The 18,897-nt window shown below is 38.7% G+C and overlaps 1 protein-coding gene across 1 annotated transcript in view; it reads right to left on the reverse strand.

Moving 5' to 3' along the window:
- Positions 1 to 1,129: 1,129 nt before the first annotated feature.
- Positions 1,130 to 18,897, reverse strand: part of FGF10 (fibroblast growth factor 10) — a 76,100-nt gene continuing 58,332 nt past the window's right edge. The window contains exons 2-3 of the mRNA XM_067545674.1: positions 6,519 to 6,622; positions 1,130 to 1,402 (exon numbers count right to left, since the gene is read on the reverse strand). Coding sequence (XP_067401775.1) covers positions 1,205 to 1,402; positions 6,519 to 6,622 — 302 coding nt within the window. The 3' untranslated portion in view covers positions 1,130 to 1,204. The remainder of the gene's footprint in view (positions 1,403 to 6,518; positions 6,623 to 18,897) is intronic.

The raw sequence follows: 18,897 nt of genomic DNA on the forward strand, positions 1-18,897 counted from the left end.
ACTCCTTGGGATAATTCTGCTTGCATTTAAATGCATGCAATATTGCAATCTCATTAAAATCAATTGGGTGAGTCACATTTAGGGATTGTTCCAAAGACCACTAAAGGCAATGAAAAGATTCCCATTAACTGCAATGAATTCTGGATGAGACCCTTAAGTAAGATTATACTTTAGTGCCAAATACAAATCAGTGGGATCTGAGTTATATATGCATAACACCCCAAACACGAACACACCTGAGTACAGATTTGGCCTTCTCCATCCATTTCATACAAGAAGTAAGATCCTCCAGACAATGTATTTATTGAAGTTTGTTCTTGGATGATGGCAGGTAGGATTCACAAACATAAACACATCCAATGTGTGCCATAAATCCAAGCACTGCCTGTCAGGTTTTTTTGCTGAAGTGCAAAACAGTTTAGAAGAAAACAAATTAGAAAAATTCACTGCAATACTAACTTTACCTTAAAGCCTTGTCAGTTTCCTATTCTCAGGCAGTCAGTGAGGTTTTGAAAGTTTACTCTATCAACCCCTGTGAGAAAAGCTGAAAAAGGATGAAAAATAAGGAAGTAACCGAGAAAATTATTTAAAACCAAAAAAGATATTTAACATCCTATTAAATAAATAACTTAGAGAGAAATAAAAAAGAATGAAGTTAGAATACATGGGCAAACCATACTATTCATTTTGTTAGAACAGTTTAACTCTAATATGCTTATATTTCTTAATCATATCCATTCTTTCACAAAGCTACTCGAGAAACTTCTTTATTTGTGCATATGACCCAAGTACTTCCAGTAAATGCTTGCATGTCTAACTGTTCATTGGATCATTAGGCTTGAGTGAGCAATGAAGGTCTTTGATATGAGTTAGTATTCCATAAATAACTTTCCATGAAGATCATTCAACATATTGTCTCACGTCCTGCAAGTTCTATCGCAGAGATAAAAAAACATTATTCACACTGGGAATAGTTCCCATCCCATTTGATCCAGCTTGTATCTTGATTATAAGATATGACACAGAACTAATTAAAAGTACTTCATGTGCCAGCAATGAGTACAAAACCTTCAAAGGCTTCCCCTCCCCTTTTCAAACAAGCAGGCGTCTGCACTGTTTCTTTGCCTTTATGCTTCAAGAGGATTACCAAATATTCTTGACAAAAGATCCTTTGGTTCAACTGCATCAATAAAAGTTCCTTCATCTATGACATTACTACCATTGGAAGAAAGTGAGCTGAGGTGTTTTTCCTCCTTGTTTTCTGTCCTCTCTTTGTAGCTCCTCTTCCATTCAAGGCCACAAACATTTGTCTTCCATTGTGCTTCCAGTTTAAGGATGCATATGTGTTGTATCCATTTTCTTCGATTCTTTCCTTCAATTTACAATCACTGTTAAACTCTTTCTGTTAAAAGAGAAAAGTGAACAGGCAAGTTCAGAATGTAAAGAACAGTACAGTATATTAAGGAAAAAATATCTTATAAAATAATATCCTGTAGAAGTCCAAAGTGCTTTTCAGGTTTCCTACATAGTCTACATTATTATTTTAAAATTATACAGTTTGCTTATTGAAATATTTAACTACATGCACATTAAAACACATCATTTATGCTACAAAATAAAAACATAACCAATTGGGCAATAAATAATTATATATAGTAATAAGGGTATATAATTCACCCACTAGTGAAATGCATCTACCTTTGGGGATGGAACATGGAAGGCAGTACAACATCAGTTTCTTAGTAATAAGATTCCTCTATGTAGCAGTCATGGATTCATTCACTATTTTGCAGTTCTGAACAAATGCAATCTTTGAAGTTTCTTGATCCAGATTATTGGTAGCATATGTTAAATGCATCTATAAACTGCAAACTTCAAACTGTAAAGGCTCATTTAAACTAAGGTCCATTTATACCACCATGGCATTGAAAGGGAGACTTTAAGTGGGTTCAAATCACTCTGGCAGTGTAAATGGCCCTTAAAGTGGGTGTGAGGCCCCTGTAACATGCCAGAATGGTTTAAAGGGCCTTAGCATAAATGAGGATCAGGTCCTGAAAAACTTCAGTGCCTGGCCCCAATATCCATATTGTAAGAATGTTTGCAGGGAACCTAACAAACTTCTGCACACACACTCCCAAGGATGAATGTTTTCCATTTTTCAAGAAAACTGGTATCAGTTTGCTAAGAGAGGATGTAAAACATAAAAGGCAAGTATGTTGTCATGGGAGGCTAATTGTTTCTGTAATATTTACCATACACAGATCTGCATTGCAGGAGTGATGACAAGAATGTCTTTAATAAACAAATAGCTTCCATATTGAAAAAAGGAAGCCATTTCAATAAAGCCACTTAAATACAAATTGGAAGTCTTTTGCGAGTAGGTCATTTGAAACCCTGCACATTGAAATGTGTAGTAAGACACAAAACTGTGTGTATTTCTGTAATTCCTACATTCCAGAAAGCACGTTCTTATTTACAGGGAAGCCCACAAGAACCCCGCAATGGAAACATCACCGTGATCTGCCTGCCTACTACCTATGGTAATTCTAAGTACCTAGTCAAATACCAAGACTAAAATTAACAAGGAAAAATTTACTGAAATAAGAAAGTGCTGTTTGTGGTACAAATAAGATTACTTTGGGGTGCTTCAGACTTTTTATTTTTGATCAATGTTGCTAGATACTTTGAGCATTAAAAATGTAAAAACCATCCACAAATATAGCAGGAACATTTATATAGCAGATAGTTTAAGTGAGTCTTTAAAATAATTACATGGTATTAAAGACATTTGAATATATGTAGAGGCAATATGCTTCAACTACTTTTTATACAATTCATATAAATCATCACTGCCTATTTCTGTAGATTTGTATTTTGAAAAGTGGTCAAGAGTTCATTATACTTAGGTACAACTAAGAACTTTCAAAGCCTGCCTTAATCTTTCAGATGGGTCAGCCTAACTTTTTAGTGCAGACCAGGCCTCAGTTCTAAACTACAGAAAACATATGTTTGTTTTTTTCACACAGTTGACCGAATCAGTCAAACTCAATTTGACTTTCAAAATGCTCCGAGTAGCAGTATTAGTCAACAAGCTGAGCAATGAAAGCTCGGAAAAACATCTCCAGAGGATAGGCTCTGCCTTTCCCAAAACAGCTCTTTATGTTCAACATATTCAGAAATCTAAAGATTGTGTGGACTTGCATCAATATTTCATCTTTTGTCTCAATGGAGAAAAAATACAATTGGTCATTAACCAAGCAACAGCTCTAATCCATACTAGTTCTCCTTCTGTCTGGCCAGTCCTGACTGATAAATAAATCAAATTAATGAGCGCCCTCCCCCCCTCACCTTTTGCCTGTTTATACTAGCTGTAAAATTCCAATAAAAAGCAAGCAAATATTTTTGATAAAAATAAAAATAACCTCATTTGACTTCTGTTTTCCCAGATGCAGAATTCTATTCTGGTCCAAACTTTCATCCCAGTTCACAGATGATACTAGATGATGCAATCAGGTGGTAAAGAAGTTTTACTGGCATAAGTTTGGGCATCAAGCCCATTAGTGAATTATTCAGGCCATTTTTAAACAAATGCCAATATCATTCTCTACCTGCATGTATTTTGCTCACATTTTACAGAAAAAACTATTTTAGAAATGTTTGAGAGTGTTTTTTTAAATTTTTGTGCATTCTAGAAACCTCAAAAATATCATAAAATAATTTTTCTATAAGACATAATATTGTGACTTAATGGTATCAATATTGCAAATTACTTGGGCTAGGAAAGAAAAGAAAAAGAAATAATGTTGGTATCTCCCTGTCATTACTAGTCCATGTAGACTATGAAATATTGGATCTCTGACTGAGGACTTTATAGTGACCAACCTGGTCTTTGGCAAGTATAACTTTTTGGGAAAAAGACCTAGAGTCTGAAAGCTATTTTGGTATTTAACTCCCATTGAAATTAATGGGTGCCTAATTACCTTTAAGGATCAGGTCTAATATCTACATTACTGGGGAAAAGAAGGAAACATTTCTCTGTTAAGATTTTTTATTCTTTCCTTTTTTTGTTTTTGTTTTTGTTTTGTTTTTGTTTTAAATTATGACTAGTACTGTACAGAAGTTTGGTGCATTAGATGTAGTATTGGGGGTTATATTACAAAAGTGCCAGAATAGCAAAGTTAGTAATTAATCAGACTTTTAATTGGAGAGTTCCAGTTCCCATTCAACTGTGGAAGACTTTCAGAGAATCTGCTTTATCTTGACTAACAGTAAAATAGGAGGATGTGATTTCTAGTCTCACTTCTGCTCTGTTACCATAAATTTGCTACACTGTTTTACACACTCTGTTTTACCTAGGGAGGTGGTGGAATCTCAGTCAATGGAGGTTTAAGAACACGTTAGACAAACCTGTCAGGGATGGTCTAGATTATGGGTGGCAAAACCGTGGCTCGTGAGCCACATGCAGCTCTTTTACAGTTAAAGTGTGGCTCACAGAGCCCCCTATACCCCTCCCATTCTCCACCTACCCTACCGGGGTGGGGAGCTTGAAGTATGTGCCCTGTGGCGGGGTGGTGGGGCTAGAGGATTCTGCCCAGCGGGGAAGGGAGTCAGTAAGTATACCCCTGGTCTAGATAATTCTTAGTCTTGCGTCCATGCAGGAGACTGGACAAGATTGATCCTGCAATGCTGTTTGTGATGCACTTCTATTGAAACCAATGGGCGTTCTAAGCACTGAGAATTTACAAGACATAGATCCTAGTGATACAAAAACTCAGGTTGTCCTTTGTAGTTACTGGATTACAGATATTCTGTTCTATTTTGTAGCATGATACCATTGTTCCTTTGGCTATCTGATTCACTGGGAAACTGTAGATCAAATGCCTGGTCCTCATTTTCAACCATTTGATAAATGACTGAAAGTTTGCCAGGATGTCTAACATCATTTGACTGGCTTGGATCAGATCCTCCATGGACTGTGAAGAAGTGCTGATCTGAAACGAAACTTAGTAGCTGGCCTCTAAATCTACAAGAGGCCAACAAAAGCCTGGATCCAAAGCCCTGTAATTCAGGAAAAGTTGTACATATGAACTCAAACATTGCATCATAAACATCAACAGTAACACATTGTAATGCCCTGGCAGGTCAAAGGCAATCCAGATGAGAGGTCAGAGTTCATGCAAGCGGTCCAATAGCCAGGAGATCCAATCAAAGGGGAAGGTACAGCAAAATGGCTGGAGGGGTCAGGGGAGGCAGCAAAACAGGGTCAAGCTGTGTCCAAGTAGCAACTATCAGGCATGAGCATGTTGCTCAAACAAGTCCAGAAAGGAAGTGGGAAGTTTATATATGGTCACCAGCTAGGGTGACCAGATGTCCAGATTTTATTGAGACAGTCCCAATATTCAGAACCTTTTATTATATAGATGCCTATTACCTCCCACCCCCGTCTCGATTTTTCACACTTGCTCTCTGGTTACCCTATCACCAGCCAATCAGGATCAAGACCATATGGCCACTAAAGGAGCTGGCTGAGGAGCCCTGGAAGCTGGCCCACCCAAGTCTGAATTCCAAAGTAAGTCAATGAGTTGGGCAGTGTGACGGCCAACACTGCTTCCTGAGGACCAACTGGGCCTGGATTCAAGCCTGGAATCTAAGACCAGGGTCCTGACATGTACACTAAAGATGTGTGTGTGTAAACCTGAGTTTGGTTCACCAGTTCATGGGGTTTCTAAATGGTACATGTTTCTAAAAATATACAACAGAAGTCTAAAACTGAATTTAGTTCACCCATTCATGGGGTTATATTACATGCATCTGTGAAAATGATGGGTGATAACTCATATATTATATAAACACATATACTATCTTTTATACGTAAGTACAGCATATGTAAGTAATTCTGATTAACCCAAGTTTGATTATGTTCCTGAGGATGTGATTATTCCCCCCACTACTGTACTCTTATGTGATAATCAGCGCAGCCCCTTTAAAGCTCGTGAATCTGTAAAGCTGACCAGAATGCTGTCCAGTGCACTCTGGAGTTGAGGACCTAGAATGCAGCATTTAAATGCCTTCCCAATCTGCTCTTTCATTATCTGAAACCTCTGTTTATGAAGTTTCAGGTGCTGGCCCCAAACAACTAACAAACAGGATTGCACTGTAGACATGAAAGAATAAAATACTCTTAACATTTTAAATTCTGTTAGACTCTCCCCAAATCATCTGAAGTTTTCAGGCTGTGTTGGCTGCTACTCAGTGGGAGACCTGACCAGACCAGTCACCAGGACAGGCCATTTCCATGATGAATGCCATCAGCTGCCAGTGTCAGACATTACGCTAATGGAGAAACAACAGTGACCTTGTGTGCACAGAAGCTGGTTTATCAGAGCTTGAAATGCTGATGAAGAGCTCATTGCGGCACTAATTACCAGGAAACTACAGATAACTGAGCTATTCAGTAGAGGAAGAACTATGGTTCTGACTACTGCAGTCCATTTTGAAAACAAAAGCAACATACTTACAGAGCCGTAGACTTTTCCTTTCTTGTTCATGGCTAAATAGTAGTTGCTGTTAATGGATTTAACAGCCACAACGCCAATTTCCACAGATGTTATCTCCAATATGCCTAAAATACAAAAATAAATAAATAAATAAATAAGAGCTCAGCTCCAAGAGTTTTAATCACTTCATTAAAGAAAAAGATTTGCCCGTTATAGAAAAAGAGAACAAATTAAAATGAATCCCTTCAAATCATGTTAATATTCAGAGCCAACCAGCAAGCTTTAGCAACATTCCTCTCCAAATCACTACAAGAGAATACACAAACATTGTTTCAATTAACATGTTTCCTTTGCTAACCTTGCATTTAAAACCCCCATAAAATAGTTAAACAGCTCCACTCTTAGCATAGATTTCACTAAAATTTATCAGAAGAGACATCTGAACCACAGCATTAAATTAAATCTATAGCATATGTCAATAGAATGTCAGATTTACCTCAATCTTCAAAAACAGTGGTAAACTATTTATTCCTTGTAAGACATTTAGATAAACTAAATCTCTCGACTGCATTGGGCTGATAAATTCATTTTTGGCAAGTGTGTTGACATTCTGGGATATAGTAAGACTAATCTTGACGTCCACATTATCTTTGTCTTTTAGATATCAGAAACACTCTGCTCTGTTTGTAATAAATGTGATTAGCATATTTTTGTTCAAGAAGAAAGCTTTTCTGGGATACTGAATCGCTCAAGGGACTAGTAATGGGATACAGAGCCTTTTATCTTTAGGTTATTTGAATCCATATTGGGCTGTGAGTGCAACAAGTCACTGCCCCTCGTGTGATGTTAGTAGTTCCTGTTCATATAATATTAGACAAGTGTCAACATCAACAAAACCACTAACAAAAATGTCATCCTGCGATGTCAGTAGTAGGGCCAATATGGGTATGAAGATGGAGCTAAGTCTGACCATGTCCATATTGGGATTCATATCTTGTTTTGGAAACGTATTTAAATTCATGCTAAACTGGTTTCTAGCATGGCTTATCCAGACAGTGTAGGTGGGTCCAAACTTTTCTCCCTGAGGTGCAAAGAGAACAAGTCTACACAACATGTTAAAATAGTGGCCTACCTATACTAGTGCTCACCAAGTTGAAACTACCAGAGAAATTGCATGGTGGGAAATTTTAGGAAAAACAAATCCTAGGCCTTCTACACTGGCAAAGCAAGTTTAGGAACAAATGTAGTTGGAATCAGATTTCAGCAAGTTTTCTAGAGTGATGAGCTGTCAACGTTTTAAGCAATGGGTACCCACAACAATTTCCCTCCAAGTGTGTGATAAACCTTGTGTCCCAGTGGTGCAAATGCTCTCAGAAATAAGGGGTGAGGTGCTGGGGAAACCATTGTTTTCCCACTCACCTAAAAATTCCACATTATAATCACAACTAGGGAAGAAAGCAACATAACTTGGTATCAGTGCATTAGCTGGAAATGTTTATTTTTTGTCCTTGAAAACTATATTGAGTACAGTGAGACTACAGAACCCATCTACCTCAATTTGAAGTGGGGCTTGGAGTGAAGACCTTATGTGAGGAGCATCCTTTCCTGTGCCCTTCTTTGATAATTGTGCTTCATATAGGAAAAAGTCCATTGTAGGTGGGGCCTTAGAGTTGGCCCTTCCAGCTCTTAGTGTAGGCACATTGGTGGGGTGATGCTAGGAAGTTTGCAGTAAAGCTATTTGGTCTATAGTAAAGCTATTTGGTCAACCTGTATCATGGAGGGTTTGTGGGATGAAATCCATTGTTTGGAGTGGTACTTGCTATGATGTTAATTGGGCCAGGCATATTAAAAGCATTGTGAATCTATGTATGATAGAGCTATTAGTTAATTTTTAATGGTGAACAAACTGGCATGGTAGTTAACATGTACAAAAAATAAAGAAAAGCATCAAACTGATCCAGTGAATAGCATGGATTACTTTTTCTCACTGCAGGATAAGTGGCAGCCACTACAGTGAGTGGAGGCTTTTCCATTGAGCTGTTAGAAGTTGGGCTTTGTACTGACAGTATGCCACAACAAGCCTGATTCTGCTGTCTATGCATGCACAAAAGTCTAATTTATTTTAATAGGAGTCACAAGCAGGAAAAATGGTGGAATCAAGACCTTCCAAGTTTCCTTTTGAAAACGAAAGGCCATTTTTAAGCAGAAACCAGAATCAGTTTGCCTCTTTCTACGTCTTGTCCATGCTGAGAGTTAAACCAGAGCCCAAAGGATTGTTCGTTTGTTTGTTTATTTAAATTACTTTGTTTATCAAACCTCTTATTACGAATTTAGGATGACAACAGATGTGACTCAATTTTATACCTATAATAAAATATTATAGATAATATATTATCTTATATTACATTATTATAGATATAATAAAAATAAAATTGTTACAGGCATGAACAATTGAAGTGGTCCATATTAGTGGAAACTTTGAAACATCCCTCTTTCCTTTTGCCATAAGTCTTGTGGTATTTTAAACTCAAGCTAGCTGGTCTATTGAGGGTGTTACTGAAGTTCGAGCTAGCGATGGAATAGGGATGTAACTACTCTGCGCTGCCAATCCAATCACTATGAGTGGTGTTTCGATGTGACCACTCTCACGCGAGCTAAGTTAATGAGCGGCGTTAACTCAAGGCCTGGTCTACACTTAAAACTTAGATTGACGAGGCGGCAGCACTCAGCAGTGTGAAAAATCCACACCCCTAAGTGCAATAGCTATGTCAACCTAGTATGACAATATAGATGCTGATAAATCAATGGACGAATGCTTCCATCAACCTAGCTATCATCATTTGGGGAGGTGGAGTTCCTATAGCAATGGAAAAAAACCTCTTTGTCATTCTAGTCTGTTTGTAAACTACAGGATTACCTTATGCCGCTCTAGTGCCCTTAGTGTGAACATGGCTTGACTCTATAGTGACGATATATGCTTATAGGTAGCATTGCCAAAGGAAAATAAGGGCAGGACAGGAAGTGAGGAACCCCCAAGTTCTAATTCTAACTCTGCTACTAAGCTACAGTGGATGCTACATTGAGTCATTTCACCTTTCTGTACCCTGGATTCCACACAATAATACTTATTTACTTACCACAGAGAAGAGTTTTGAGAATTAATTAATTAGGGCCAGATCCTCAGATGATCTAAACCAGCGTAGCTCCATTGACTTACGTGGAGTTAAGGCTATTTACACCAGCCAAGGATCTGGTCTTTAATATTTACCAAGCTCTTTGAAGATTTATTGCCATGTTCACCAGTCACACCAAGATAGCTTCAGAGTTTTTCTTTGGATTTCCTACAGGAGCATTCTATGAAGAACAGCTGCTCTCTAGTTTCATCTCCCTGTTGGCCATTCTCCTCCCTCAAAGTACTCAAGCTCTGAATCAAGCATTGCAAAATGGAGTTACTGTGGATGACAAACTCTTGGTGGGGTGAATATATAGTGTGAGCACTCTCTCCTCTGCCAGCTGATCCCTTTTTCTGTGTGATTGATATGTTTTTCCTCTTTTCTATGCCAGACAGTGATGGCGAGAACACAGACCATTATTTATAAGGAAATTGTAATTTTCTGTAACTCTTAGTGTGGTTCCAGTAAAACCAGGTTGGATCCATTTCTAACAAAAAAAATTATGTTAGCATTTTAAGTATATGTCAATATTGATTAAGTTGGATTATATTTTGTCATATTATACTTCTAAGAATTGCAACATATTAAAATAAAATGTCATTCTATTGACCAATGTAGTATCACTTTTCAATATAACATATTTGTGAAATGTTCAAGTTCCTTTTGAAACTGGATACTATATTGCTCAAGTAAAAAATTGGAATTGAATTAGCTAGTCCTGTTTTACATTTGAATGATGCACAAATATATTGTACTTCGATACAATAGGTGCAATGAAACATAATCAGTATAACATCAAATGCAACAGATTTTTCTGGTAAACTGTGGTCACAATCTCACACTCCATTATATCCTCATTGATAGAGCTAAAACTGGCTCATCAGGGTGAATGTTATTGCACTGGAATTAGTTTGTCTGTACCTAGTAATGCTTTCCAAATGTGGCTGGGTTCTTCTGAACTATTATCAGTTTCTTCTCATCACCATTGGTACTGGATTTATTCTCATTGAGTAAGAATGTTTTACATACTTGGAAGTGTGGATAAAAAACATTATTTAAATCCAAATGATAATTTCATGAATTCTTACCTCTGGAGTCTTCCTGGAGATTTCAGTGGAGGTTCATGTTTGAAATGAATCCCATGTTCTTAATTTACTTCCAGGTGAGCAACATCAACCAAATTCTGTGCTTACCTTCCCCCCTGTTACCCATGCAACTTTTCATATTAGCTCTGCACAGAATTTGGCTCTACTAGAGCACACAACCTCTCTCCCTATGCAATTTGGCCAAATTTATAGTCTCTTCTCCAGAGAGTATGTGTTCAAAGACCCTGACTGAAAGTCCATTTAAGGTAGTGTGAATCTTCCCATTTATTTTGTGATACGGACATATGCATAATAGAATTTAGATGAGACCACCAATTCATTTAATATAGGTCACAAAAAAGCCATCATATTGACTTTCAGAAATCATGAGCTGGAATGGATTCAAACCAATGGCCTTTCACAAAAAGGTGAAAATACCTGTGTACAAGTACTAGCCACTTAAATCATTGGCGCAGGTAAGAAACAGAGTCTTAGAGTAGTAGAACATCCCCAAATTGTAATTAAAGTTCTTTTCATCATCTAATGAAAATAACTCTTTTTGAGACTGAAAAAGGAAATATTTGTGGCAAAATACATTATGGGTCAGCTTCCCATTTGGGTCAACCATCATTCCATGCATTTATACAATGCCTAGCGCAACGGAGTCCTGGTATTATGGCTGGAGCTTATAAGCACTACTACAATACAAATAATAAATTATGATACTACATCAAGGGTTTGCAGGATTAGGCCCTGTATGGTGGAGAAGTTTCACATTCCACTAGTACAATAGGCTTGAGCATGGCAGATAAATAGGCTCTAACATTTTCATAGCTTAGGCTTTTAATTTCTACAAAATATGTAAAGTGGGAATTATTTTGTGTATAATTTGCCTTCATAATAACCACTATGCAAAACTAATGAAACAACTTTGAGGAATCTCATTAGTAGTTGCTCAATTCAGTTTTATGTCTTGTAGGAATTTGGAAAGAAAAAGAAAAAAAAATCTCTGTGGCCTCCATTATGGTTTTAAAACAGATAGCACACTATTATTTTACAGTCGTAACTTTGTAAACTGCAACAATTACAACTAATCCCATTTGACCACATCCACTGTAAAAACATGGTTTTCAATACCCAAATCATTTCCAACTCATTATAATTAGAAACATTCCCAATATCAACTTGAGATGTGCCCTGTAGCCATGCATGTGTTCGCTTTACAGTTCCCAAAGGCTAGAAACATATTCCCCATAGGAACCAAATATATTTACCTTAAATAAACTGTATTTTTATAGTTTATACAAGTGTTCATTATACAAATGACAAGGCAACAGAAGAATGGCTGGCCATCTCACACTACAGAGAAGAATTCTAAAAGATAGCCCTGACATAGTTTTGCATTGCTATTTGCAAACTTCTTGTGTTCTTATAAAAGTGCTGGACATCTGAACAGAAAACATTTACAGAAAATCTGGGGACTAGTGTGGGACACAGTTCCTTAGAAAACAGTTTGGTATTTGTGATTAATCACAAAGTAGCTGATACTTTTTCAAGACACTGCAGCACTAATAATTGAATGCAGTTATGAGAGTTCCAGTTGTATTGGTCAAAAATGATTATAAGATTCCAGGACCTCTTTCTTTGTGATGTGAGATGGCCAACCTTTCTTCTGTTGCCTTGTTATTTGTATGATAAGCACCTGTAAAATCTCTAAAACTGCGGTTTATAGGTCTGTAAATCTAGACTTTCAGAATAATTCCACCTTCCATTGCCTGTCCCCCAATTCTGAACCCTCCTCCTACTCTTTCGACGGTGATCTCTTATGCTTCCTACTGGTTCTCTACCCACAGGTATTGCCTCCCCATTCCTGTAATGATCTTGGGCTTCATTACACAACAAAACCAGTGAATGAGAAAGGAATAAAACTTTTATTAAAAAAACCCCAAAAAACTAGAGTATCTGTGGTGAACTCCTGTACACAGTTATTCAATATTCTACAAACCCCTGCTTCTGGGACACGTCTAAAAATTCCTATATGCATAATACCGTCCCTTATGAGGGAGCCTCTATAAATTATAGTCTTGCACAAACATATCTCTACAACTTCCCTCCTAAAAAACCAATTAGCTCACTATAAGCAACTAACAACTATCTAATAACACGTACATTAAATTCTCAACCCAACTAGTACATTTCATAAACTACAATTCATATACCCAACGTATCAACTATCTGGAGAGGAGAGGTTTACCAATACATCACTCTGGAGTGAGTCTTCACCACTCACTTTCCTCAAATACCCTTTTTTCCAGGCAGGTTAGCAAGTCTCTATGAGTCTTTCAGGACACTTGATCCCCTCTCTGATCTTCTCAGTATCAGTCTTTCATTAGAGTCTGAGTTGTTCTCTTGTTCCTTGCCAGTTTCTTCTTTGTCCATTGATGATAAACAATCAGTTGGTTGATAAATGCCAGAGTCCACATCTACTGTCAATTTTTTAGAACTTTCTGGGATTACTCTTAGATCCCTTCAATTACAGCAAAATATATCCTCTTGGTCCATCTGGACTATCTAAAATCTTGGAAGCAGCTGTTCTTTAATGACACCTCTTTCCCCAAGTTTTAGAGATGTGATTTCTCAGGCACACTGGGCTAACAGACGGGAGATCAGGGGCCCTTTTGTCAAAATAATAATTCTGCTTCCACTTCTGATTTTCTTTCATCTTCTGTATGGTTTCTTTGTCATGGGATTTCAGCAAGTCATTGGGAATTGGTAAATTAGATCTGATCTTTCTTTCCATTAACAGCTGAGCTGGAGAAGAGCCAGTCTCTAGAAGTATACTTTGGTAAATGAGAGCCTGTACGTGATGGTTTTATATTTGATGCTAGCAATGTACTTCCCCTTCACTGGTATATTTTCTCCAGAATAATTAGTTACTTTTATTTTTGTTGGTTCCAGTTTTGGTCTCTCATAACCTTGTTCAGACAGAATATTAACCTGAGATCCTATGCCCAGTTTGAGAGGAATAATTGTTTAATTCATTTTCATTGTTAGTATCCAGTCCCTCATGAGTTGTGCTTCATCCCAGCATGTCTATGTAAAACTCCTCAACCAGGCTGTCTTCAGCTGCATGCATTTGACTTTTCTGCATTGGGATCTTCATCATTTTGCAAAAGGATTATTTTCCCCACATTTATGACAGAGTTTCCCAAAGGTAAAACACTGTTTTGGGCCATGCTGTGATCCACACCTTCCACCTTCCACTGTACCCAGTCTCTCCCATAACAGTAGTTTCCATGGGGGCGGTTCCACTTTTTGAGTAGACCTTTTCTGGCTAACTTCTTTTGTACTTGTATGAGTATAACCCCTCCTGATGAATTCAGTTCTTTGGCTTGTACTTTCACGGTTTCGGTTGCCCTGCACATCTAGAGAGCTTTTTTAAAGTTAAACCTCCTTCACAGAGCAGGCTGTCTCTTAACATGTTGTCTTTAATGCCGCAACTGATTCTATCTCTGTAAAGAGGCTCTGCCAACTCACCAAAGTCATGGGTTTTACTGCAGGAAAATCTACACTACAAAGTTAAATTGATTTAATCCAGCTGCTGCAGTAATTAAGTCGGTTAGGCGTGTCCACATCATGCTCATTATGTCAGTGGCATGTGTCCTCACTAGCAGCGCTTGCATTGATGCACAGAGAAGGGCATTGTGGGTACTAGCTGCAGGAGGTTTTGGGAAGGGCTTGAAATGCCTCATGGGACCAAGACATTGTCACAGGGGGAATGGGAACATGGCTTCAACCTCCCATGATGCATTTTCCTTCCTCCCCTGATATCAACAGCAAATGACCCATACCTTTTCAGGCTTTTTTTTCGAAAGCCTGGCACAGCCATGCATATGCCACAGACCGAGAAGCAGGGACTCCACTCAGCTGTGCACTCTTGTTGTGAGCATTATAAACACCTTATGCTTTATCCTGCAGTATTTATAGAGCTGAGACAGGTGCGGAACATTGTGATGTCAATCAAGCAGCCCTGCTGCAAGCCAGAGAATGAAACAATTCCTGGTTGCTTTTAGCAGTTGCGCAGCAGTTGAACATGGTGGAGCACCGTTTCTGGTCCCAGAAAAGAAGCACTGACTGGTGGGGTTGCATCATCATGCAGGTATGGGATGACGAGCAATGGCTGCAGAACTTTTGAATGTGGAAGGCCACTTTCCAGGAACTTTGTACAGAGCTTTCCCCAGCCCTGAAGTGCAGCAACACTAAAATGAGACCTGCTTTGACAGTGGAGAAGCAAGTGGTGATTGCTCTGTGGAAGCCTGCAACGCCAGACTGCTACCGGTCAGTGGGGAATCAATTCAGAGTTGGTAAATCCATTGTGGGAGCTGTTGTGATCCAAGTGTGCAGGGCCATTAATTGATTTCTGCTAAGAAGGGCAGTGAGTCTAGGCAATGTGCAGGACATACTGGATGGCTTTGCCACGATGGGGTTCCCTAACTGCAGTGGGGCGATAGATGGCACACATATCCCTATCTTGGCACCAGACCACCTTGCCAAAGCGTACATAAACCAAAAAGGATACTTTTCAATAGTGTTGCAAGCACCGGTGGATCACAGGGGTGTTTCACTGACATCAATGTGGGATGGTCAAAAAAGGTGCACGATGCACACATCTTTAGGACCACAAGTCTGTTCAGAAAACTGCAATCAGATCACAAAATAACCATTGATGATGTTGAAATGCCAATAGTGATCCTAGGAGACCCAGCCTCCCCTTGCTCCCATGGCTCATGAAGCCATACACTGGCCACCTGGACAGCAGTAAGTAGCAGTTCCAACAATAGGCTGAGCAAGTGCAGAATGGTGGTGGGTCTTCAGTATGCATGCCAAAGTTCTTTGATTTTCACAAGGCACTGCTGCATTTCCCTGGTGTAGCCCTTCTTCCCCATGCCCTGTGCAATCTTTTTGTAGATATCTACATTTCTTTGGCTGGAGTGGAGCTGGGCCTGCACAGACTCTTCTCCCCACAGACCAATAAGATTCACCACCTTCTGTATACTTGAGGCTGGAGTGGGTTTGGGGCATTCAGTTGCCATGATTAGCTTGGCTGGTGAGTTCTCCATGCTGAACAAACAGGAAATGGGAATTCAAAAATGTCTAGGGTTTAACAAGGGAGGGGCTGTTTCCTGTGTACCTGGCTGCTGTGCAGCAGAGTTGAAAATGATCTCCAGAGCTGTCACAATGGAGCATTGTGGGACACCTCCTGGAGGCCAATTCAGAAAAATTACACAATGCTGCATCTACACTACCTCTCTGTCGACACATCAATATTGAATTAAGTGCAACATCTCTTGAGGGGGTGGAGTAATTAAGTCAATGTTACAGGGGAGTTAGGTTGGTGGAAGGGGCTTGTTAGTGTAGACACATACATTATTAGGTTGACGTAAAGCGGCTTCCATTGACTTTAGTTTGTAGTATAGATCAGGCCTGAGTCCCCTTAATTCTGTGATATATTGCTTTATAAACAGTGCTTCTCAACCTTTTTGATACCAGGGATTTGCAGGACTGATGTAAAGAGAAGGGTGAGGGAGTGAGGAAGATGAGGACACGCCTCCTTCTTTGCTTCCTTACAACTTGTGCAGTTGTTCACAGCTGTGCAAAGTGAGTATAAAATGACACCATATCAGAATGTGAGTGTTTTACACTCCCTTTTGCATAAGTACTGATGACTGCACAAGGTGTAAGATGATGGAGAAGAAGGTGCAATGAGCCTAGGAAACTGAGAGTGAATAGAGGAAGACATGCCTTTCAGAAGTGTTTTCATTAAAACAAACCTGTGTCACTGACTGTAATCATAATGATTTCAATGTAGTCTTCAGAGAGCAAATTACGACACAAGGATCATAGCAAAATGATTTTCCTACAAATCCATCAGAGACCATGTTATAATTAGGGGTAGAAGTCTCATCCTGAACCATATCCCAAATCTTGACCCAAGCCTGAACCTTTGAGGTTGGAAAAAATTCAGAAGCTTTTTTATTATTATTTTTATATTCTCACAGGGCTTCCCTGCTTCCTGCTTTAAATCACAAGTAGAAATACTGAAATACCACATGGAAAGCTGTTGACGTGTCATGCTTAGCTCAATTCAAGCCAGAACATGATGGAAATCTTGTCAAAAGCCTGAAAGTGTGAGATTTCCAATCCAATTCCCAACTGCATACATTTGGATAAACTTGAGATAAGCATCCAAACTTTTGGAAGGTTATGGGAACAGAACCTCTGAACCTTTTTTTACATTATTACAACATCAGCATAAGAGAGCAAATCAGAGTAAGACCATAGAGAACTCATAAAGGGCTAGACTGTCACAGCCCTTACTCAGACATGCAGAGGGATAAGGAGAAGTAAGTCCCTTTTCTCTCCTTTAATCCTCAAGCGGTTCGGAAAGTGGGAGTGAAAGAAGCTTTGGCTCTACTGCCTACTCACCAGCTAGAGCAGTGATTCTCAACCCATGGCCTGTAGGCCACTTGTGCCCAATCAGCACACAGCTGCGTCCCATGTGATATCCTCAGGTCCATGCAGGTAATATATATTGTGTGCATGCGGTTCTCATAACACATAGAGAGCTGCATATGTGGCCCACAATGGTAAATAGGTTAAGAACCACTGAACTAGAGTAGTTGGCCAGTAAGCTCACCCACGAAAAAATGGTGGTGATGGGGGGAACCAGGAGAGGAATGATGACTGTCAGTCACAATTCATCCTCTGTCCTGCTCCTGTTAAAGATACATACCACCCCTTACTTAGAGCAGTTTGTAGCTAGCCCAGGTATAATAGCAATGCAAGTTATAATGCTACTGAAAGAAAAAAAGGGACTGAAATACAAAAATAGTATTAAAAATTAGTCACAGAACAAGCAAATTCTGATTTGTCTAGATGCTACAGCCCATATAGTCCTCTGTCTGAAAGCCCCACTGCAATAATTCAGGTACATTAAATTTAGATACATTACTTAGAAAATATTCGGTATTTAATCATTTAGCCAAAATAGACCACACATGAAAGTGGATGAACAAGGATTTTTATAAGTTGCTGTACCTAATTTAGGGCCAGATTCTAACCCCCTCAACTGATGTTGAGTACTAGCAATTTAATCAATGAATGGCCCCATTTTCTTCTTATATAAATCATTGAAGACAAAGGAAAAACTCACAGAGTATCGGTCGCATGAGTAATGGTCTACACAGTCACTAAAAAGATGATGTAATATGCTGTGTGCTTATTTCTAAAAAATCATTGCACATTTTTAAATGTCATTATATGTTTTTGTAGGTGCAAATGTGTGTTACTTTAAACTGCAGCATTACAATCGAGCTGTAGTAGACAATAGGGCAGATTCAGATTTCAATTTAAGATGTTTTCAAGGTTAAAAAGAATCCCTTCAAAATATTTTGAATGAATTTTTTTCAAGGAAAATTCATATATGGCCTAATTCAAAGTCCCAGGGATTTGGATAAGGCCCATAGAGATCTGGTGATGATTTTATATGTTTCCTATCACTTTGCAGTTTTTTGATTGTAAACCAAAATACTGATTTTGAACATACACACACACAACTCTCATTCAAGGCAACAGGAGTCACAAACATGCATCAAAGGGAATAACACAACTATTTGCAAACTAGGCAAGAGAAAGAAATGTTGTTAACCCTCTGGTATTACAGAAGTCATAATCACAAGGATTCTTATTCTTGGATGTTCAGTAGTGGAGCAGAGTACATATGGGCAAAAGGCAATGAAAAAACCACCATGAACTTCAACCATGGACAAAGACTAGCCAGGGATCTTGTGCACTTGCACCCAAAGGATCATGATAGAGGCAGTCACTTAGAATACCATCTCAAGAAAATTAAATGGGAACAAAAAAGGAGGGCCTTTCTCTACTGTATACGACCACATGTAATAACTGCAAGTCCACACAGCAAATGTGGTAGCTGCTGGTTTAGATTCAATTGACTGTTTTGGAAACTCTTTACAAATGAACATTAAAAATACAAAACAATTAGCTTAGAGAGTAGTTAAAAATATTTGAAGAAAGTGCAAGGGGGAGGCTAGCAGAGCCCTCTTTCTCTTCCTGGAAGAT

Source organism: Emydura macquarii, unplaced genomic scaffold (assembly GCF_026122565.2).
Source record: "Emydura macquarii macquarii isolate MOO-44397 ecotype Brisbane River unplaced genomic scaffold, CSIRO-AGI_Emac_v2 contig_1045, whole genome shotgun sequence".
NCBI lineage: Eukaryota > Metazoa > Chordata > Testudines > Chelidae > Emydura > Emydura macquarii.